The sequence below is a fragment of the Neovison vison genome, chromosome 7 (assembly GCF_020171115.1).
Source record: "Neovison vison isolate M4711 chromosome 7, ASM_NN_V1, whole genome shotgun sequence".
In the NCBI taxonomy this organism is placed as follows: Eukaryota; Metazoa; Chordata; class Mammalia; order Carnivora; family Mustelidae; genus Neogale; species Neogale vison.
The window spans coordinates 55,856,244-55,878,135 of NC_058097.1; the positions used below are offsets into that span (position 1 = coordinate 55,856,244).

The 21,892-nt window shown below is 55.7% G+C and overlaps 2 protein-coding genes across 4 annotated transcripts in view; both read left to right on the top strand.

Moving 5' to 3' along the window:
• The window catches only part of SUPT5H (SPT5 homolog, DSIF elongation factor subunit), a 28,282-nt gene extending 18,010 nt beyond the window's left edge, over positions 1-10,272 (top strand). For all 3 annotated transcript variants that reach the window (XM_044257282.1, XM_044257281.1, XM_044257283.1), the window contains 19 exons: positions 178-267; positions 377-447; positions 1,917-2,022; positions 2,265-2,358; positions 2,449-2,585; positions 3,035-3,190; positions 3,290-3,436; positions 4,272-4,418; positions 4,506-4,631; positions 5,443-5,527; positions 5,855-5,974; positions 6,057-6,159; positions 6,249-6,376; positions 6,473-6,578; positions 6,998-7,156; positions 7,271-7,439; positions 7,788-7,991; positions 9,668-9,763; positions 9,837-10,272. In XM_044257282.1, the coding sequence (XP_044113217.1) occupies positions 178-267; positions 377-447; positions 1,917-2,022; positions 2,265-2,358; positions 2,449-2,585; positions 3,035-3,190; positions 3,290-3,436; positions 4,272-4,418; positions 4,506-4,631; positions 5,443-5,527; positions 5,855-5,974; positions 6,057-6,159; positions 6,249-6,376; positions 6,473-6,578; positions 6,998-7,156; positions 7,271-7,439; positions 7,788-7,991; positions 9,668-9,763; positions 9,837-9,980 (2,388 nt within the window). In that variant the 3' untranslated portion in view covers positions 9,981-10,272. The remainder of the gene's footprint in view (positions 1-177; positions 268-376; positions 448-1,916; positions 2,023-2,264; positions 2,359-2,448; positions 2,586-3,034; positions 3,191-3,289; positions 3,437-4,271; positions 4,419-4,505; positions 4,632-5,442; positions 5,528-5,854; positions 5,975-6,056; positions 6,160-6,248; positions 6,377-6,472; positions 6,579-6,997; positions 7,157-7,270; positions 7,440-7,787; positions 7,992-9,667; positions 9,764-9,836) is intronic.
• A 1,247-nt stretch (positions 10,273-11,519) lies between these two features.
• Positions 11,520-17,796, top strand: TIMM50 (translocase of inner mitochondrial membrane 50). The gene is made up of 11 exons (XM_044257288.1): positions 11,520-11,881; positions 12,762-12,918; positions 13,446-13,477; positions 13,693-13,714; positions 15,197-15,255; positions 15,347-15,466; positions 15,863-15,967; positions 16,068-16,166; positions 16,538-16,694; positions 17,028-17,134; positions 17,587-17,796. The coding sequence occupies exons 1-11, from the start codon at positions 11,774-11,776 to the stop codon at positions 17,686-17,688; spliced, it is 1,068 nt and encodes a 355-aa protein (XP_044113223.1). The 5' UTR covers positions 11,520-11,773; the 3' UTR covers positions 17,689-17,796.
• The last annotated feature ends 4,096 nt before the right edge of the window (positions 17,797-21,892 follow it).

The following is a 21,892-nucleotide window of genomic DNA, read 5'->3' on the forward strand; positions in this document are numbered from 1 at the left end:
GAGCTATCAAGCAAGTAGTAGGTATTTTGCTTCTGAGCTGAGGGGAGACAGGCTAGAGAGTAGGCAGGGAGTTCTCAGGAGTGTGATTTCTTCCCCATCACCCGCTTTCCTGCCTTTTCTGTGTCTGGGATGGGGGAGGGAAGACCAGGGCCCTCCTGACCACCCCCCTCTCCTCAGGTGGATTATGTGGAGCCCAGCCAAAACACCATCTCTTTGAAGATGATCCCCCGGATTGACTACGACCGCATCAAGGCCCGCATGAGCTTGGTACCAGGGGGACACCCTGTGGCCCATGGGCGGGGAGCATGCCTGATCCATGCTGGTGGCCGAGCCCTCCTCCTCCACCCTTCCCACCCGCGCCCTCTTTCCTCCACAGAAAGACTGGTTTGCCAAAAGGAAGAAGTTTAAGCGGCCTCCACAGAGGCTGTTTGACGCCGAGAAGATCAGGTGAGTGTCCTTGGGCCTGGCTGGGTGAGGTCCCCTGAGCTGTGACGCAGAGTGTGCCTCCAGGCTCCCCTGCAGGGTTGTGCCCCCTGACCCATCCTTGGTTTACTTTGTGACTGGTCAGCTTGGCAGCATCACCTCGGCCGAGTTACTGAACATCCTGGGCCTCGGACTCCTCTGCTATAACCACCAACAGGGATGCCCCCTGCCTCTTGGGATTGTCATGAGCTTCAGATGAGTTAATGTGCACGTGTACCCTGAGTAGCACTTGGCCCCGGTATCACGGACAGCAGTTGGATCCCTCGGCATGTCAGGCTATGTGAGGTCTCTTTTCCTGACATCCTCATGCCTGGACAGTGGAGACAGGGCTGCAGAGCCCTTCCCCATCAGGGGGTGTCCCTCACCCTCCCCAGCTGGAGGGAGCTTTGGAGCAGCCCAGGGACCCCAGTGTTCCAGGGCTAACCAGAAGGCTCCTGATGGGGAGGGCGGGTGACGTGGAGACGGAGGAACGTGAACCACTGGTCCTGTTCTAGAACCCCCTGTCAGCCACCAGGTGGTTTTTCATGCCTTTAAAGGGGAATTACAGAACACCTTTTGAGCTGCACCCCAGGACTTGGCTATTACTTCACATGCCTGAATTGGACCCTCTCACCCCACTGCTGTCCACTTGACCAGACCTTCTTTTATTGAGTGCCCGGCCCCGCCCACAGAGCTTGCTCTGGCCTCTGCCAAACTCAGCACACAGAGAAGAGGATCGAGTGGCAGGAAGAGCACGCCGTGCTCCCCCACACTCCCTTTTTGGGAGTGGGGCAGGCTTCCCCTTCTCTCTGTAGAAGCGTGGGCCAGAACTGAATGTTGCCCACCCACATGGAGGGCCGGGAGAGTTAGGGCAGAGGCTTGGGAGTCCCAGCCCCCGAATTCGAATCCAGACTCAGACCACCCTAGCCAGGAAGTGTGCCCCATGCATGCTTCACTCCCTCATTTCCTTGGGAAATGCAGGGCATGTGAGTGACGTCACAGGCTTTGGGGGCAGTCTGAAAGGCACATGGCCCGGTTAGGCTCAGGCTGAGTGCTCCATGCGTGATAACCATTGACATGGTCCAATATTGTGTTGAGCTAGTATTTCACCGAGTGCCTCCGGTGTGCAGGCTGCTGCTCTGGGGGACTAGCAGTGAGTGGAAAAGGTGAGACTCCTGCCCTTGGGAGCGGCCATTCTGGTCAGGGAGATGCATCAGATGGTAGCTCATGGGAGGGTGAGCTGCGCTGTGCTGAGAGGTCACACAGGAGGGAGCGCAGGGAGTGCAGGGACAGGGCACTCGGCTAGTAGGGCACGCGGCTAGTAGGGCACGCAGTGGGGTGGGATGGGCAGTGGTCCTGTGATCCTTCCCCCTCTGCCAGCAAAGGAGCCTGAGGCTTAGCAAGATTCTCTCCTTAGTCCCCCTCCCAATCTTCTCTCCCCCACAAAATCCCAGGTCCCTTGGCGGCGATGTTGCCTCCGATGGTGACTTCCTCATCTTCGAGGGGAACCGTTACAGCCGGAAGGGCTTTCTCTTCAAGAGCTTTGCCATGTCTGCTGTGGTGAGGGTCCTGAGGGGCATCTTGCTTACCATGCTGGGGAGCCGGGAGGCCAGGCTTTCTCTCCCTCCTTCAGTCCAGGCCCCAGAACAGGGGGTTATTGGGGGCTGTCCTGGACAATCTTGCGAGTCAGGAGTGTAGGAGTGTCCCTGTGGAGATAAATCTCACCATATAGCTCCCTTGGCTGGGCTGTGACACTGACCTTCGTCTACTTTCTCTTCTTCCCCTTGTCTTTTGGGGCTCAGATCACGGAGGGTGTGAAGCCCACGCTCTCTGAGCTGGAGAAGTTTGAGGACCAGCCAGAGGGTATTGACCTTGAGGTCGTGACTGAGAGCACAGGTATTTGGTCTCTGGCAGTAATTCAGGCCAAAGAGGAGGGGGCGGCTCATGGTGGGCACCCCGCAAGTCAGCCATGTACCTGCCCTGCAGGGAAGGAGAGGGAGCACAACTTCCAGCCTGGGGACAACGTGGAGGTGTGTGAGGGTGAACTCATCAACCTGCAGGGCAAGATTCTCAGCGTGGACGGCAACAAGATCACCATCATGCCCAAGCACGAGGACCTCAAGGTGGGCTCCCTGCTGCCTATATGTATGGGTCGGGTTGAGAGCAAGGTGTAGTCTGGAGTAATCTGAGGGGGCTGCCTGGTTTGTGTTTGCTGTAAGGGTGCATGTGCCTGGGCCTTTGTGCCCGTGTGAGGGTTTGTCCAGGCTAGCTAGCATGGTGTGTCCGGGGTGAGGCTTTTTCCGGCTAGGTCTGAGGAAGTGTCTCGGGGACCAGCTTTCTATGTGTGGAGTAAAGGGTTGTCCAGGCTGATACCACAAGTCTGAGGTGAGCTGTCTCTGGGGCAGTCTGAGGGTTGTCCAGGCAGCCTACAGGAGTCTGTGGTTGGGTGCTGAGCCTAGAGTGGGTCTTGGAGAGGTTTTCTGAGAATATGAGTGGCTTCTGGAAACAGCAAGAGAGGCAGGCTGTGGTGGCTTCCCTTCCCCTGCTCAGCTTCCCCACACCCGGTCCCCAGGACATGCTGGAGTTCCCAGCCCAGGAACTTCGGAAGTACTTTAAAATGGGGGACCACGTGAAGGTGATTGCTGGCCGATTTGAGGGTGACACAGGTCTCATTGTGCGAGTGGAAGAGAACTTCGTAATCCTCTTCTCTGACCTCACCATGCATGAGGTAGGTGCGGGGAGGGGAAGCAGCGTGGAATGTGCCAGGAGGAGACCCAGGCTGAGGAGCTACTGGGACCCTGCTTCACCACTTTCCTGTTTCCCATAGCTGAAGGTGCTCCCCCGGGACCTGCAGCTCTGCTCAGAGACGGCATCGGGCGTGGATGTGGGGGGCCAGCATGAGTGGGGGGAGCTGGTGCAGCTGGACCCCCAGACCGTGGGTGTCATCGTGCGACTGGAGCGGGAGACCTTCCAGGTGTGTGTGTTGTACTCAGTGGCAGGGCTTCCTTGTAGGGGTCTCCCTCTCCCTTGAGCTCCTTTCATCCTGGGAGGTAGTGGAGTATGGTAGCCATGAACCCAGAGTGCTTTAGGGGGCCGATCAGGGCTGTCAGCCCAGGTTGGCTCTGTGGTGTTGGGCAAGTGGCAGGTCATTGACTCTCTCCATGCATGTTTCGCACCCTGTAAAACAGAAATAATAGTAGCATGCACTTCATTTGTTATGACTGAGGCCCTGAGATCAAATATGTAAACCTAGATGCTTGCTCAGGGCTGGGGACTGCAGGTGCCCTCCTCCCCTCCACCCATACCCAGTGCACATGGGAGGCAGAGCCTAATGCTTAGGACCCTGGACTTTGATTCATACCTGGTGCCTATTGCTCCATGCTGTGTGATGCTGGGCTAGTGACTCACCCTCTCTCAGCCTGAGAGTCCCCCTGCCATGTAAAATGGGAATCATGACCACAGCCATCTTTTGAGGCTTCAGTGAAATACTGTGTGAAGAATTTAGTAGGGGGTCTGGCACACCGTGATGGGTAAACATTATGTTAACATCTACTTCTCCACCCATTTCTCAGATCCCTGATGCTTAGTCGGGATGGACTGTCCTCCCGAAAGGCATTTTGAAATGACTCGGAACATTTTTGTTTGACCCAGTGCCTGGGCGGTGGTGCCCTGAGACTGCCAGGGAGTTTGGACTTGTGCAGAGCTTGGGATGGTCTTCCGCAAGGAAGGATCGTCCCACCTTAGGGAAACCCTGCTCCATGTCACCCCTTTGTACTCTCATGGCTCAGCATCCCCCTCTCCATCTGTAGGTGCTGAACATGTATGGGAAGGTGGTGACTGTCAGGCATCAGGCTGTGACCCGGAAGAAGGACAACCGATTTGCGGTGGCCCTGGACTCGGAACAGAATAACATCCATGTGAAGGACATCGTCAAGGTCATTGACGGCCCCCACTCAGTGAGTATAAGCTCCCACCCATTGGCCCTGCTTGAAACTGCAAGAGTGGGCCACAGCCCTAAGAGTGACCATCCTTTCCCCATCCAGGGCCGGGAGGGCGAAATTCGCCATCTCTTCCGCAGCTTCGCCTTCCTGCACTGCAAGAAACTGGTGGAGAACGGGGGCATGTTTGTCTGCAAGACCCGCCACCTCGTCCTGGCAGGGGGCTCCAAGGTAAGGCGGGTGCAGTTCCTGGCCCTTGGGTTCCTGGCCTTCCCTGGCCCTAGCAGCAACGAGAATGGGCTTGTTGGGGATTAGGAGGGCACATGTCAGGCTCAGGTCCTTGGCAGAGTTTACGGAGATTCCAAACTTTTTACCAAATCATTCATCCATTCAGTTTTTTTGAGCACCTGACAGGTGCCTTGCCACTGTAGATACACCAGCGAATAAGGCGAACGTATGTATGCTTCTAGAGCTGCTAGCCGCAGATGAGCAGATCAGTAAATACAGATGTAGTGCCTATGAGGCAAGGACAAGCACCATGAAGGAGAGTAGAACAGAATAGGGAGAGAGAATTGTTGGGGGTGGGTGCTGCCTTAGAGGGAGAAGGTTCAGGAAAGGCCTCCTTGAGATGACACCCGAGCACAGACCTGAACAAAGGGACCCAGAGCTATGTGAATGTTTCTGGGGAGCAGCAAATGTAGATGAGGTGGGACGCGTGGGAAAGCTGCACAGAAGCAGGCATCAGGAAATGAGGCCCAGACTATGGGGAGCTGGGAGCAGGAGCTGGTCCTCAGGGTCCTACGCACGGGGTGAGGAATTCTTCAGACCTCGGCCAGGGGAGGACCGGGCCTCTTGATTGACAGTGGCATGGAGGTGGCAGTTTCCCCAAAGGGAAATTGAGGCATTTCCTCAATCCCTCCAGTGAGGGATGGCCTCCAGGCCAGTTCAGGCAGGAGCTGTTCCCAAATGGAGGCAGGTGGTGGCCTGGGGGAGCCATCCCTCAGGCTCCTGCCTGCCCATTCATTGCTCATCCCTTCCTTAGCCCCGAGATGTGACCAACTTCACAGTGGGCGGCTTTGCCCCCATGAGCCCTCGGATCAGCAGTCCCATGCACCCCAGCGCTGGAGGTGAGAGCGAGTTGGGCAGGGGTGGGGCTGGGGACTGGAGGAGGGAGATCATTCAGCCCATACTCTCTGGGTGCCTGCTCCACTGGCCTGGCTATGATGGGGTTCTCGGCTCACAGTGACCAGGATCCTCCCCCTGCCCCACAGCTCCCAGTGGCAGCCAGGGCAGTCATGGCAGTGCAGGCTGCCCAGAGGAAGCTCTTAAACCCGGGGTGTGCCTTGGGGGAGTCAAGCCGGGGGAGAGGAGGCTTGAGGGTGCTCTGTCTGTAGACACAGCATGTAGGGCAGGACATGGCCTTGGGAACTGGTGATGTTATCCTTCTTCCCTAGGTCAGCGCGGTGGCTTTGGCAGCCCCGGTGGCGGCAGCGGAGGCATGAGCAGGGGCCGGGGGCGGAGAGACAACGAGCTCATAGGGCAGACCGTGCGCATCTCCCAGGGGCCCTACAAAGGTGACCTTGAGGGCCATGTGGGAGGCCTAAGGAGGGGCATGGCGGGGCACCCCACCCAGCCTGACGTCTTACCTCTCACCAGGCTACATTGGTGTGGTGAAGGATGCCACTGAGTCCACAGCCCGCGTGGAGCTGCACTCCACCTGCCAGACCATCTCTGTGGACCGTCAGCGGCTCACCACAGTGTACGCGCCAGGGCAGTGTGGGGCCGGGGGTGGGGATTGTTAGGTGGCTAGAGGGTTCTCCTCACCCCACTGGTTCTCTGTGTCCACAGGGGCTCGCGGCGCCCGGGAGGCATGACCTCCACCTACGGGCGGACGCCCATGTACGGCTCCCAGACGCCCATGTACGGCTCTGGCTCCCGCACACCCATGTATGGCTCTCAGACGCCTCTCCAGGATGGTGAGCTTGCCCGGGGACAGGGATGAGGGGTGATGTGGCGTGGCCTAGAGACAGGGCATAACAGACGAACACCTCTCTCCCACTCTCCCGTTTTAGGCAGCCGCACCCCGCATTACGGTTCACAGACACCCCTGCATGATGGCAGCCGTACTCCTGCTCAGAGTGGGGCGTGGGACCCCAACAATCCCAACACACCATCCCGGTGAGGATTGGGGGGTGGGGACAGGGTTACCTGAGCCCCTGTGTGTGTGCAAGTGGTTATGCCGGGTGTCTGCGGGATGGAGGGGTCTGAATGGCCCTCCCTGAATTCTCTGCTCCCAGCCTGGGGCTGCTTATGTGCGAAGGGGTTGGGGCTGGGGCTGGGGATCAGATAGTGTCCAGTCCCCACCAGAGTAGCCTGCTGTGGTTAAGTCCTGGGCTCCTAGACAGATTTGTGCAATTGAAGTCGTGTGACCAGTTTTGTGACCTTGGGCTGCAGCCTTGTCTCTGCCTCCCAGTCTGAGCTGTGAAGTGGAAGCCTCTGGACGGGGCTGTTGTGAGGTGTCCAGTGCTGTTCTGGAAGCATTTGCTGCATCGCTGTGATCACCGCAGTCATTCTCAACAGACTTCTTTCTCCAACAGGGCAGAGGAAGAATATGAGTATGCCTTTGACGACGAGCCCACCCCATCCCCACAGGCCTATGGGGGCACCCCCAATCCCCAAACACCCGGCTATCCCGACCCCTCATCCCCACAGGTCAACCCTCAGTACAACCCACAGACGCCAGGGACGCCAGCCATGTGAGTCCACTGGGGCTGACCCTAATTAGACCTTGCCCCGACCCTCCCCACTGCCATTACCTTCTCTTCAACACCATCTCCAGCAAGTGCCCCTTTCTGTCTCTGACTCTCCAGGTACAACACAGACCAGTTCTCCCCCTATGCTGCCCCCTCTCCGCAAGGCTCCTACCAGCCCAGCCCCAGCCCCCAGAGCTACCACCAGGTGGCGCCAAGCCCAGCAGGGTACCAGAACACCCACTCTCCGGCCAGCTACCACCCCACACCCTCCCCCATGGCCTATCAGGTATTGACCAGCTTGCGTGTACTTAAGGGCGGTGGGCTACAGTGGGCCAGGGTGGTGCAGTGGTTGGTTCAGCTGTCAACTGTTGGTTTCGGCTCAGGTTGTGATCTCAGGGTCTTGAGACTGACTAAGCCCTGTATCAGGCTCCAAACTCAGCGGGGAAGTCTGCTAAAGTTTCTTTCCCTTCCTCTGCCCCTCCCTGCACTCGAATGATCACTCTCTCTCATTCTCTCTCTAAAATATATCTTTAAAAAGGGGGGGGGGAGATGGGTTAGAATGGGCCTTGAGTCTGTGGGGACAGCCAAGCTAGATGACCTAGTCCCAACGACGCTGTCCCCCTTTCACTCATAGGCCAGCCCGAGCCCGAGCCCTGTTGGCTACAGTCCGATGACACCTGGAGCCCCTTCCCCTGGGGGCTACAACCCACACACACCAGGCTCAGGCATTGAGCAGAACTCCAGCGACTGGGTAACCACAGACATCCAGGTGAAGGTGCGGGACACCTACCTGGATACGCAGGTGGTGGGGCAGACAGGAGTCATCCGCAGCGTCACAGTAAGTGGGGCCCAGGCTGGGGGGTGGGTAGTTGTCCTGTCCTTTGGGATCCCCAATCTCTGTGGCCACTGGGTTTCTGTTTTTAATCACCTAACCACATTCTCCAGTATCTGTTTATAACTGGAAAAGTGGGTGTGGCAGGGCCAGCCTGCAGGCCCCATAGGGCATAGCTGGGGCCTTCCCAGCCTGGAGCAGTGACTGGCACCCAGGGACTAGGTTACTCTTTAACATAGTCCTCTGAGACCAGTTCCGTAACAGGGACTGCGTGTTCTGCCAGGCACCCCACCCCTGCTGCAGCGTTACTGGCCTTTCCATTCTTCACTGTTCACTAAGTTCTCTGTAGCCTCAGGGCCTTTGCTCATCACTTTCCTCTGGCTAGGACACTCTTCCTTCTATCCTCTTACTAGTAAACTGCTAATCATCCTTCAGGGAAACCTTTTGAGGTATCTCAGATCTGTCTCTTGTAACTCCATGTAGTTTTTTTCATGTTACTTACTTGCTGCCTAAAAGCTTAAAGTTGACTCAGGGCTGATTCTTTGATTACTAAGCCTGTTTTGTTCCTAAGTAAGTAGCCTTAGTTCCTAGATGAGGGACCAAGAGTGTGCTGGCCTTCCAGTAAATATTATTTGAATTAAACACCAGGGACCAAGACAGCTCCAGGCCCTGCCGTCACATAGCTCACATTCTGGTTGAGGAGGCAGACATGTCCCCAAAGAAAGAGAGCCTGAGTGACCAGAGCTGGGACAGGGGAAGCCCCAAGGGCAAAGGGAGCTATGGGAACCTAGAGGAGGCACCCTTACTTAACTTTGGAGGGGCTTGCGAGCTGCTTCCTGGAGAATGAGGTGTCTGCACCAAGACCTGAAGAACGAATAGGAGTAACCCGAGAGAAGTGGCTGGGGAGGGGCTCAGTGTGTCCCAGAAAGGGACACACTGAGGCCTGGTGGTGAGGGAAAGCCTGGCACATGTGGGGAGCTGAAGTATGTTCATTGTGGCTGGAACATAGCCTAGGGGGAAGGTGAGTGACAAGGCCAGAGAAGTGACTGGGCCAGGTCACGTGGCAGACTGGGGACCTTGGACTGTGTCCTGAGGAAGTTAAGCAGGCAGAAAACTGTGGGCTCAGGTCTGTGGTTTGGAATTAATTCACCATGTTGCTGTAGCAGGGATGGACTAGGGAGGTGAGACAGAGGGCTATGAGCCCTGGGGGGAGGTCAGCCCGCCCTGTGAGGCTGTGAGGAAGAGAGGAGAGAGGTGGCAGAGGCCCTCAGGAGGCCAAATGAACACACGTCAGAGCTGGAGGTTGTTGGTGGAAGAGCTGACCAACATGAGGCCAGAGCTCCGGGCAGGCACTAGGGAGTGTGAGGACATCCCTGAGATAACAGGCGGGCCCAGGGGAGGAAAGATGAGGCCCGCATGGGGACTTGAAGAGTCAGGTGCCTGAGCAGCAGTCTCTTTTGGTCTGAGTCAGCTTCATTATGGTGCTTCCCATGCTGGCCTGGTCAGGCTGTGTCCCCACACACCACAGGCCCAGGAACCAGGCCTAGCTTTTGGGCTCTCCTGCCCGTGTCACCTTGGGAAAGCGACTTGTTGGAATGAGCCCTGAGCCCATACCCCCTGAATGTGGGCAGCAGTCCTACACTGGAAACAGGCCAGGCTGACCGGGCTGTCTCTGCCTACAGGGAGGCATGTGCTCTGTGTACCTAAAGGACAGTGAGAAGGTGGTCAGCATCTCCAGCGAGCACTTGGAGCCCATCACCCCCACCAAGAACAACAAGGTAATGAGGGGCCAGGAGACATGGGGGCCTGGGGCTGCTGATGCGGAGCCTGACCCTGTGTCCCTCCACCCAGGTGAAGGTGATCCTGGGTGAGGACCGGGAAGCCACAGGGGTCCTGTTGAGCATCGATGGTGAGGACGGCATCGTCCGCATGGACCTTGACGAGCAGCTCAAGATCCTCAATCTCCGCTTCCTGGGGAAGCTCCTGGAGGCCTGAGAAGTGCTGGGTGGGCAGACCTTGGTGGATACCTGGCGGGCAGGGAGCGTCCCTTCTAACTTCCCTGGCCCTCCGCTCTGACGCAGGGTCTGGGGCCCGGACCAGGGCTAATGTGGTTGTTCAGGACTTCCTTTATTTTCCTTTCTGGGTTCCTGTCTCCCTCTTTGGTGTTCATGGGAATCAGAGTAGAGTCTGGAGTAGAGTCTGCAGGAGGGTCCCCACCTTCTGCACCCTCCCTTCCACAACTTGCTTTTGTGTTATGGTCTTTCAATAAAAAGCTGTTTGGTCAAAAGTGGTGTGTGTGTGTGTGTGTGTGTGTGTGTGTGTGTGTGTGTGTGTTTCGTAAGTGGGGTTATTTGCAGACCCCACTTACTTCCTGAGCAAATAACTGGATGGTACCTAAGCCTCAGTTTCCCCATCTAGAAAATGATACTGCCCATGCCAGAGGGCTCTTCAGGATGAATGTATGAGACACTGGAAAGAGATTATTAGGATAGAGCCTGCCTGTGATTGAAGTTTCATCTCTTTCTCAGTTATGTGAAGTGAAAATCCGTAACTCTCCAGGAAAACCTAAATTCCCCCTATGGTGCAGGATACCACAGCTGACGGTTCTCTCCCTGGAGCCCACAAACCAGTGACACCAGAATTGCTGTGGCCTGTCTCATGGCTTGGGGGTGGAGATGGGGAGCAAGGTAGAGAATGGGGCTTGTTAGTACCTTGACCTTTCTTACCCAACAAATGTCTTCTTTAAAAAATAAGTGCAGTGTCAGGGGTGCCTGGGTGGCTCAGTGGATTAAAGCCTCTGCCTTACGCTCAGGTCATGATCCCAGGGTCCTGGGATCGAGCCCCATGTCGGGCTCTCTGCTCAGTGGGGAGCCTGCTTCCTCCTCTCTCTCTGCCTGCCTCTCTGCCTACTTGTAATCTCTGCCTGTCAAATAAATAAAATATTTAAAAAAAATAAACGCAATATCAAATGTATTATAAAATACTTCAGATATTCAAAAAAGAAATTACAACACCCGGAACACCCATGTCCACCACCACCAGCTTAGGAAGCAGTACGAAGCAGATAGGACCCACTTTAAGCAGCAGACCCAGTCCATTTCCCTCCAGCGGGGAATGCTCAGAAGCCTGACCTCAGTATTTATCCTTAAATGTCAGGTGGTCGTCTTTCCATGTTTTGTTCCAAGTTTACATAAGCCTTATCTTACTTTTCTCAACATAAGGAGGGAGATTCTTCATGGCTACCTGTACCCGGCTGAGGCCTCGCTGAAATGGCTGGCTTTCCAGACCCTTTCTTAGAAGCTCATGGGAGGAGGAGCGAAAAAGAGCTCTGAGAACTGGAGAGAAGGCTGATTCGGCCTCCAGGCTCCACGTGGGGGAAGAGTTCGGGAAGGGCTGGCTTTCGGTCCGCTTCCTGGACAGCCCCCCTCTGGGCAGGCAAGACGGACTAGCTCGCGGGTTTTCGCTTTCAGGACACCATCCGCAGCTACAGAGTCCCTACGCGGTGGCCTTAGTCTCACCTCCGGACACTGCGTGTGCCGCCCGGTGCCGCCGCAGGGGCCGGGGAGCGCTCCACTGCCCGAAGGAGGCGTGAGGTCGTCGGACTCCAACCCGGTCCGCGCACCGGGTCCGCCCGAGGCTGGCACGCCCCCAGCTCTCCGCCCGCAGCTCTTTGTCTCTCTCGGGCTCCCGTCCGCCCGCCCCACCCCTGTGCCCCCATTGGCCAGGACTCGGGCCCGGGCTCCGAGAGGACGGAGCGAGTGGGCGGGGCCGCGTGGCGTCAGGGCAAGATGGCGGCCTCGGCGGCGCTGTTCCTCCGCTTGAGGAGCGAGCTCCGGCTCGGCGCGCGGGGGCTGTGCGCGAGGCTGGCGACACCGCCCCCCCGGACCCCGGACCAGGTGAGCCGAATGGGGGTGGCCCCCGAGTGCTGGGGCGCCTTTCTGGCGTTCCGGGCGGACCGCCGCCGCGCGAAGGCTCTGGGACGCAACACCTCAGGGTGCTGAATGGAATGCCGCACGCGTTTCGGGGCGCTTCTCTGCCTCCCGGGGTGGGCAGAGCTTTCCCCCCCTACAGAGCTAGGTGCTGAGGGCTGAAGTGCGTCCTCTGAACGCCACTTTCTCTGGACCCCACGTGGGTGCAGGGGGGAAGGTAGGTCACCTGTGTCCCCTTTCAGTGACCTCTCAGGTAATATTTGAGGGGAAGGGCCTGGGATGCTGGGGTCCCATTCTGGCCTTAGGGGTGTTTCCCCGCGGTGGTGGTGTTGGTGATGATGAGGTAGATATGCGAGCTTCTAATCTCACCCTGCCTCCACGTTGACAGAGATCCAGCCATTCTGACCTCACTTCGTGCCCTTACTTCCCCAGGCAAGCCAGTGCCCCTCTGTCCCTGCTGCCATCCCTTCCCCTCGCTACCCGCTACTGTGAGCTCTAGGCATCCGGATGTTTTAACTACCCGTCCCATCCCCTTTTGTGCCCTCCATTGCCTGCTCCCAGCATCCCAGTGTCCAGCTAGTCTGCCTGATTTCATTTCCCTGCCCTACAGGATCCTAGGCACCTGGCCTATCAACTCTTGAACCTCTGGGATCCTGGCCCCAGACAGTCTAGTTTTGACTCTTCTAAGAGACCCAGTCTCCTGGTTGCTCCTCCAGAGACACAACACTCTGAGGCTATGTGGGTGTCTGTTTCCTGGCTCCCGACCTTGAGTCTTCTACTAGGGTACCAGAGTCATCCTGCCCTTTCTCATTTCTCTCTGGGCTAACCTATCTCCTCTCAATTGCAGGCCACGGAAATTGCGAGCCGCACGGGCACCAAGGCCCAGGCTCAGGGGCCACAGCAGCAGCGGGGCACAGAGGGTCCCAGCTACGCCAAAAAAGTCGCACTCTGGCTTGCTGGGCTGCTGGGGGCCGGTGGGACTGTGAGCGTCGTCTATATCTTTGGTGAGAGACATATGCCTGTTTCTTAGACTTGTTCCTTTGGCCCTCTCTTCTGCAGAGAGGCCCTTTCCCCTAAGGGTTTGACCCATTTCCTGGATCCTCCCTCATTAAGGCCGCCAACTAGAATATCTACCTTGGAAACGGGAGATCTTTCTTCTTCCTCTACCCACTTTGCTCAAGGTTTCACTCTTAGTTGGTTATGCACCAGGATCCAGAGAGTCACTTGGAAGAGGGAAAGTTGGGGAATGAGGGGCCTGACCAGCCTCCTAAGCTGCCTCTTCCTGCAGCACCCAAAGCTCCAGCCCTCCCCCACGTCCCTTCCTCCAGAGACTGTTGAGACCCTGCCCCAGTCCCTCTTCTCTCAGACACCAGGATCCTGACTACCAACCCCCTCCTCTCTTGATCTTAGGAGACCATGCCTCTTCCTTGTTCCCCCAGACCCAGGAATCCAGGCCCCCTGCCCTCTTCCCTCCTCAAGACCCAGGACACCAGGCCCCAATTTCTCTCATTCCTCCCTGTCTCCCTTACAGGAAACAACTCTGTGGATGAAACTGGTGCCAAGGTGAGGGAGATAGAGACCCAGAGGCTTTGCCAGGGGTCCCATCCTGTGGGTCCTTTCCCCTTTGGTCTACTCAGGCTCATTTCTGGTCTTGGGGTGAGACTCCCTCCCAGGGACCTTTGCTGACTCTTCCCAGGGCCCCAGAGAGTCCTCTTTGGGGTTTGATGGGGTTCTGCCTCTGCCATCCCAAACCCTATATTTTTGTTTCCACCTTCCAGATTCCCGATGAATTCGACAATGGTGAGTAAAAACAAGCACAGATTCTGAGGTTTCCCCCGAACATCCCTATTCTGCTGTTTATGGGGATGTTGCTTTCCCATCTGGTGCCCCCCCACCCCTCCTCCTTCCACTGGGTGGTAGGGGAGTCAGCAGCTGGATGGCTTTGAGGGGAGGGGCATTACAAAGCCCTAGTCCTCTTCAGCCCTCTTCACTGGCCCAGGAGCAGATGGTCAGGGACAGATGGGGGAGGGGAGTCCACCCTAGGAGTGCTTGGAGAGAGGGGGCTGTCTGTCACCAGACACATGGCTTCCTGTGCCTTAGATCTCAGCGGCTGCAGCCCTTAATCCCCTCCTGTCATAAAGACATCCTCTTTTTCACCCCCAGCCCACCACCCCATGAGGCTCCTCATTTCCAAAACAATGTCTCTTTCCTCCCTCCTCCTTTTAGTTAACCAGCTTTTGGTGGAGAGTTTCTGACAAATTGGATAGTAGAGAGTAGTTGTCAGTCTTGTCACATCTGGCCTTTCCCAGGAGAAAAATAAGATTGGTAGGTCCAGAAAGCCACCTTTGTGCTGGGGAAATTAGCAGACCTACATGTTAATACACTGGTTGCTTAGGCTGGGCAGGTGGGTAAGTATGCTCTTTTAACTGGGTAATCTTTCTCGTTCAAATAAATCAACGTACTGATTTAAGTGGGGCAGTAAACACACGGGTTGAAGAAGTGTGTGTTTGCTAGCATAACTCGTTGCGGTGTTCTGCTTGTGAAAAGGCAGGCCCTTACATAGATGGTGGCTTAACTAGACCAAAAGTACCGCAGTGAAGGAGGCAGTCAGGTAGATTTGCTGCTTTCAACGGGTTTCAGTATATTCATTTGAACCAGGATTTTTCAGTCTTGGTCCTCTCAGTACTTTGGAGCAGGTAGTGCTTGTTGTGGGGGAGCGCCCTGTGCCTTGGAGTGTGTTGAGCAGCATCGTGGGCCTTGGTCCTCTAGACGCCAGTATCTTGACAGTCGCATGTGTCTTCAGACATCGCCTGAGTTCCCCGGAAGGTGGCAGACCAGATAGCTCCAAGTTGAGAAACACTAGATTATAAAATACGTAGGTGTGTGTACATAGTTAGTGTGGCTTAAGTAGACTCAGCATATTAGCTCGAAGCAGGCAGATCCGGAAGCCTGGTGGTTCCAATGGACTGAACACACAGACATCATGTCGGCAGAGTCTTGTGGGTGTGGGTTTTAAGTGGGGAGACGTATCAGTGTTCGTTTTTATATCTGGTGGGGCGGGTCGGTGTAAGTATCCACACTAAAACTGGCCAGGTGGATGGATGTATTTACTCCTGCCAGGCGGTTACATCCTTGCCTTCTACCTTTGGACTTAGAAATGAGCTTGTTCAAACCAAGTGGATCTGTAGACTTGTGTCTGGTAAGTAAACAAACCCCAGCTTCGTCTGGGAGGTTGAGCATTGGCTCATCTTGGAACCCCTTTGTGCCCTGCTCTCCTCCTAGATCCGATTCTCGTACAGCAGTTGCGTCGGACATACAAATATTTCAAAGACTATAGACAGGTGAGCGGGAGCCCTGAGCCCAGTCCCCAGCCCTCCCGCGCGGGCCCTGCCTCCTCTTCTGAGTGCCCCCCACTCCGTCTCTCTCCCACAGATGATCATCGAGCCCACCAGTCCCTGCCTTCTCCCAGACCCTCTGCGGGAGCCGTACTACCAGCCGCCCTACACGCTGGTCTTGGAGCTCACGGGCGTCCTCTTGCACCCTGAGTGGTCGGTGTGTCCTGGGGACAGCAGCGGGTTGGGGACACTAGGTGGACTTGGGGATCCAGATCGTGATGATGGTTAAGGGCAGAGACACTGGCCCCAGCTCTGCTGTGTTGCTGGGGAGGAGGCATCGCTCGCCTGTGAGACTTCCCACCCCGTAGTTTGTTGTGAGGCTGCCTGGGCGCACGTTCCATGCTGCCGAGGAGTCAGTCAGCCTGGGACCCAGACCCTCCAGCCTCCAAGACCCTCGTCACGGCCGTGTACTCTTGAGCCCCTACTTCCCCGCCCCACCCCGGAGCTAGAAAGATGGGGGAGAGCACTCGTTCTGGGGATCCCCCAGGTTGGGGCTTTGTTCTCTTGGGGGTCTCTGGGTCTTGGTATTCCACTGTCCTTCCTGCCTCTCCAGCTTGCCACTGGCTGGAGGTTTAAGAAGCGTCCAGGCATCGAAACCTTATTCCAGCAGCTTGCCCCTTTGTATGAAATCGTCATCTTTACATCCGAGACTGGCATGGTAAGGCCCCAGGACAGCAGAGGGTTGATCAGTGTGGCTGGAGGATGGGAGGGTCAGGGCTCAGCCTGACCCTGTTCTCCATCCCCATTCCCGTCCCCAGACTGCCTTCCCGCTCATCGACAGCGTGGACCCCCATGGCTTCATCTCCTACCGCCTCTTCCGGGATGCCACAAGATACATGGATGGCCACCATGTTAAGGTGTCACGTGGGGGGCCACGGGTTGTCCTCTGGGACTTGTTGGGAGGGGTGGCACTTCCTGAGGGAAAGAGGCCCCAGCTCTGACCCCAGCCCCAACCCTGCTTCGGCCGCAGGTCTGATTCTGACAGGCCTTTGGCCTGCCCTCAGCATGGGCTGGACTTCTAGGTTCTTCTCCCTTCCCCAGTATCGGGGGCTGGGAGCCACTCCCAGTGAGGGTGCAGGGGATGGAGTCTCTCCAAAGGAGTCAGTTGGGGGTAACAGAGGGGTTTGAGATCTGGAAGCCATCTGATGTCTGTCTGGAACCTATTGTCTTTGGGGCTGTGTAGCTGTGGTAGCTTGTATGAAATTCTGGGCCTTGTTTGCACTGCCAGGACATTTCGTGTCTGAATCGGGACCCTGCCCGTGTAGTCGTCGTGGACTGCAAGAAAGAAGCTTTCCGCCTGCAGCCCTACAATGGTGTCGCCCTGCGGCCCTGGGACGGCAACTCCGATGACCGGGTCTTGTTGGACCTGTCTGCCTTCCTTAAGAGTGAGGCTGACCCCTGAGCTCCTGGGCTCTGACCTAGGAGCCCTTGACTCTTAGGAGGAATGATAACTGCTTAATTCTGGCCCCCCTTCCAGTGTAAAATTGGGTACTTGAGGTGTGGGAGGTTTACAAACATCTTGTCATCTTTAGGAGTTTCTAAGAATGTTTGGGGGTGCTTGGGGATTTTTAGGAAATACTTGGGGGGAATGTCCAGGGGAGCCCTTTTAGAGCATTCCAGGTAGCAGTGAGCAGCCCCAGTATCTGACCGTTAGCCTTGCGGGCCCTGCTTCCCTATGGCCTTTCTGCCTGGCTGAGCCCTGCCTGCTGTGCCCACAGCCATTGCGCTGAACCGTGTGGAGGATGTCAGGACCGTGCTGGAGCATTACGCCTTGGAGGATGACCCCCTGGAGGCTTTCAAACAGCGCCAGAGCCGGCTAGAGCAGGTGGGCCCCCTGGATCCGCAGGGGGTGGGGGGCATTGCATCAGTTCCCGAGGCTCCCAAGAGAAGGGCCCTTGAGCAGCCTGTCTGCACTCTGGCTGCAAGGGCTTGAGCAAGGCCTTTGTCTTCCCCATGACCTGTCCTGTAGGGACAGTTTCCCCTCTTGTAATGGGGGAGGGGGTTCGATTCCACGGCCTCATCTGAGAGCAGGAGGCAGGAAATGCCAAGCATGGGTCTTGGAGAGGGGTAGTTTGCGATGGTTTCCAGCAGATCTGGAGGCCCCAGTTTTGTGTGGACAGGAGGTTTGGGCCAGGTCTGGGGAAAGGGCTGGTGTTCTAGAGGCTTGGGGAAGGGGTGTGGGCTGGTCAGAGGTTTAAGGAAGGTGGCCCCTTGGATGAGGGAGCCTAGGAGGCAAATACCCACCCTGGGCTGACCCTCCTCTGTCCCTCACCCCAGGAAGAACAGCAGCGCCTGGCTGAGCTCTCCAAATCAAGCAAGCAGAACCTCTTCTTTGGCTCTCTTACCAACCGCTTATGGCCTCGCTCCAAACAGCCCTGACTTCTGAACCTCCTCAGACTCACTGCCTGGGTCCTGGGCCCGGGGCTCAGTGCTCCCAGACTGTGGCTTGGGCAGCCACATCCAATAAAGTCCATCCCAGATGCCACACTCCTGTGTCCCGAGAATCTCCAGCTGGGGGCATCGGGGCGAGGTCCGGGACTCTTGGGTCATCGTCCGGATCGGCCACCGGGCACAGAGTAGGCTCTTCAGTGATCAGGATGGGTTTGAACCCTGACCTAGGAAGCCACAAAGCTGGGTTCCTCTGGCTGCGTCTTCCCATGTTCCGTGTGACCACAAAAAGTGTGTCTCACTCCTTGATTTCCACAGATTCCTCACCTGTGGAAAAGGGAGGAGAGGGCAGCACTGGGGGGTCCGAGAGCCAAATCACTGCCAGGCCACTGTGTGCATGCACCATGTGTGGGCTTGGGGAGCAGTGGGGGGGCTGCTCCCTCTGCCACCTATGGCCCTGCGGGAAGGTGTGCCTGGAGTTGCTTGATCTGCTCTTTCGACAGAAGCCTGAATTTGTGATTTTCATATTAAGTCTCTTGTGAAATGTTGGCTCCTAACGGGGACGGGCGGTGTGGCAGCACCATGTGAACTTTCTGTGATGTTTATTCCGTGTCCCGTGTCTGCACTGTCATGGTCAGGCAGAGCCACAGAGTACTGCAGTGTCATGAGCGTAGCCAAGGACTGGAGCTTCTGTTCGTATCATTTTTTTTTTTTTTTAAGGTTTTATTTATTTATTTGACAGAGAGAGATCACAAGTAGGCAGAGAGGCAGGCAGAGAGAGAGGAGGAAGCAGGCTCCCTGCCAAGCAGAGAGCCTGATGCGGAACTCGATCCCAGGACCCTGAGATCATGACCTGAGCCGAAGGCAGCGGCTTAACCCACTGAGCCACCCAGGCGCCCTGTTCGTATCATTTTAAGTAACCTTGATTTAAGCAGCCATCTGTGGCTGGTGGCCCCTGCTGGGGATGGCACAGTCACGAGCCATTCCACAGTCCTGAGTTCCTGACTGGCCATGTTCAAATCCCAGCTTTACCACTTCCTGCCTCATGTGGTCTCGGGCAGGTTACTTCGCCTTTTGTGCCTCCATTTCCCCATCTGTAAAGGTAACGGTACCTAGCTCGCAGGTTAGGCTGAGTGAGGCGTCCCGTGGAGGCCCTTAGATGGTAGCCGTGGACCTTGGGCCTGGCATCGTGTGCCTCCGCTTTCTCAGCTCACGAGAGGGGGTGACGGTAGGACCTGTCTTCGAGCAGTTGAGTCAGTCACGGGAAAGCCCGTACCCAGCGTGTGTAGATTCACATACTGGCTTCGCAGACTGAAGCATCCTGGGCTGGTTTGACAGCTCCTGCCCCCGGCTGGCCCAGCCTCTCCTCCAGCCAGCACTTAGTGCTGGGACCGGTTAAATAGTTTAAAAAGACATCCCCTGGTGTTTGCGATGATAATGAAGATATACCTCTGTGGACCAGATTGAGTCTCTGGACTCGATACATTTTTTAAAGGCTCATAGAGAAGTGTTAAAATTTGCATACCTGCCTAGTCCCCAGGTGTACTGTCTATAACCTGGGCTAGGTCTCGGGGGTCTTGGTTTATGCATTCATAAGAGATTTGTAACAGTACCTCCCTCATTCATTGACTGACTCACCAGTATTTCCTAAGTGGTGACTCCCCAGCTTTGTTCTAGGCACTAGTCTGCATCAGTGAGCAAATTAGGTGAAAAGTCTCATAGGGGAGACAATGGTCAGATATTTCTCTAAGAAATGCATAAAGAAAAATAAGGTATGGTAAGTAGGCAGTGGTTTGGGGGCTGGAGGTGCTGATTTAGACTGGATGGAACGGTCAAGGAAGGTTTCTTGGAGGGGGTATCTGACAGATTACAAGGAAATAAGGAAAGCCATGGGGATCTCTGTGTCTGGCATGGTCACCTCAGGGCCTTTGCACTTGCTGTTTCCTCTGTCGGGAATATCTTCCCAGGATACGTATCACTTCCCCTTCTCCCCACCCCCACCTTACGTCTTTGCTCAGATGTCACCTCAGCATGGCCTGTGGGTGCTAAGAGCAGCTTGTAAGGAAAAATCCTGAATAGCCAAAGAGACTCCTGAAAATATACTTCACACATAGACATGACAGAATTCACCTGAAACATCCTGTCTGGCACAAACCTTCAATAAAGCCTGGCTATTTATATGATCTTTAAAAAGAGGTATCTCGGACCTGGAATCTGTTACCTTCCCAAGTTACCATCCAGGGCAGGACTTTGCCTTCTTCCACAGCTGGTTCTAAAGACTGTCCAAATTGCATTTGAATGTCTCCTATGATGGGAAGCTCACTTCTCCACCTACCCCAGTATAGGGCCTAACTTGCCTCCCAGTTGGACCATGAGGTTTGGCTCTGCTTTGGGCTACAGAGCCAGTTTGAGTTGGAGGATATGGAGGGGGGCCTCAAATGTCAGCCTTGGAGTCTTGGGAGTGTATTTTCCTTCTTTCCTTCCCTCCTTTCCTTCCTCCCTCCCTCCCTCTCTTTTTGTTTCTCTGTCTCATTCTCTCTCTCTCTCTTTTTCTCTCTCCCTCCCTCCCTTCCTTTCTTCCCCATTCCCCGTGTGGAACCCATTGTGGGGCTTGAACTCAACCTGAAATCAAGACACTTAACCAACTGGGGTGGCCCTTAGAGTGTATTCTTAAGGCACTGTGGAGTTATGCAGGAGAGGGACAGGGTCAGATTTGTTCTTAGATCCCATGGGCCAGAATGGTCTTGACTGGAGAGAGGAATTGGGGCTATGGGACTCAGAGGAGGTGCCTGGCCACCTTAGTGAATGTTAGGGAAGTGCCTGCAGGAGGGGGAATCTGCTGAGAAGGGAATTCAATAGAGGAGGGAGTATAGAGGACACAAGTAGAGGGAAGACCTGCGCAAAGGAACCTGGGCTGTCTGTGCGGTGACCATGGCCTTCCCCTGCTCAAAAGCTTTCCATGACTCCAGTCCCCAGGATTAAGAGGAAACTTTTTTTGAAAGATTTTATTTTTGGGTGCCTGGGTGGCTTGGTTGAGTGAGGGACCCGATTTGGCCTGGGGTCACAATACCAGGCTCTGAGCTCAGTGGGGAGTCTGCTGCTCCCTCTGCCTCTCCCCGCACTCGCTGGAGCTCTAAAATAAATATATCAATCTTTTTTTTTTTTTTTTAAAAAAGGAAAGGTATTTTTTTTTTAAGATTTTATTTATTTATTTGACAGAGAGAGATCACAGTAGACAGAGAGGCAGGCAGAGAGAGAGAGAGAGAGAGGGAAGCAGGCTCCCTGCTGAGCAGGGAGCCCGATGCGGGACTCAATCCCAGGACCCTGAGATCATGACCTGAGCCGAAGGCAGCGGCTTAACCCACTGAGCCACCCAGGTGCCCCGAAAGGTTGTATTTTTAAGTAATCTCTACACCCAGTGTGGGGCTTAAACTCACAACCCCAAGATCTAGAGCTGCCAGCTCCACTGCTGGAGCCAACCGGGTGCCCCTAAGAGGGAAAGTCTCTAACTGAACTCGCTCCTTGATTAAAAATTGCCAAGCGCGGGCGCCTGGGTGGCTCAGTGGGTTAAGCCGCTGCCTTCGGCTCGGGTCATGATCTCAGGGTCCTGGGATCGAGTCCCGCATGGGGCTCTCTGCTCAGCAGGGAGCCTGCTTCCTCCTCTCTCTCTCTGTCTGCCTCTCTGCCTACTTGTGATCTCTGTCTGTCAAATAAATAAATAAAATCTTTAAAAAAAAAAATTGCCAAGCGCTTGTGTGTGCTGGGTTCTGCTGGGCTGCACTTTCGTGATCATTCTATCTTCTCCAAAAGAAAAATAAGTTTGTAAATCGAAGTTGTATTTCCCCCATAAGTATTAGGCTCGAAGTATTAAAATGTTTTCTTTCTGGGGTTAGGAAAAGGGGTTGGCATCACCTAAGGGCTTTACTCAGCACCTGGCACAGAGAGTTTGGGACTGAGGCTGGAGCACCTGCTCTCACTGGGCTTTCCTTGGCGTGGCCCCAGGAATACTTTGGGGCTTCTGGAGGGGCCTGGGGGGTGCCTGGTCCCCCCATTGTGAGGGAGCGGGGCGGGGGGTGGCTGATCTGTGAAGACGGAATTTCCTGCCCATTTGCTCCTCACACCTTCCGGAGGCCAAATGGGCGGCCCAGCTGCGGCCCAAAGGGGGAGGGGCGCGGGCGTCCGGCAGATGGCGACA

Coding starts and splice junctions, on each gene's coding strand:
- TIMM50 (XM_044257288.1), top strand. CDS start 11,774: ATGGCGGCCTCGGCGGCGCTGTTCCTCCGCTTGAGGAGCGAGCTCCGG. Junction 12,919..13,445: donor GAGCGTCGTCTATATCTTTG/GTGAGAGACATA, acceptor TCTCCCTTACAG/GAAACAACTCTGTGGATGAA. Junction 13,478..13,692: donor TGGATGAAACTGGTGCCAAG/GTGAGGGAGATA, acceptor TCCACCTTCCAG/ATTCCCGATGAATTCGACAA.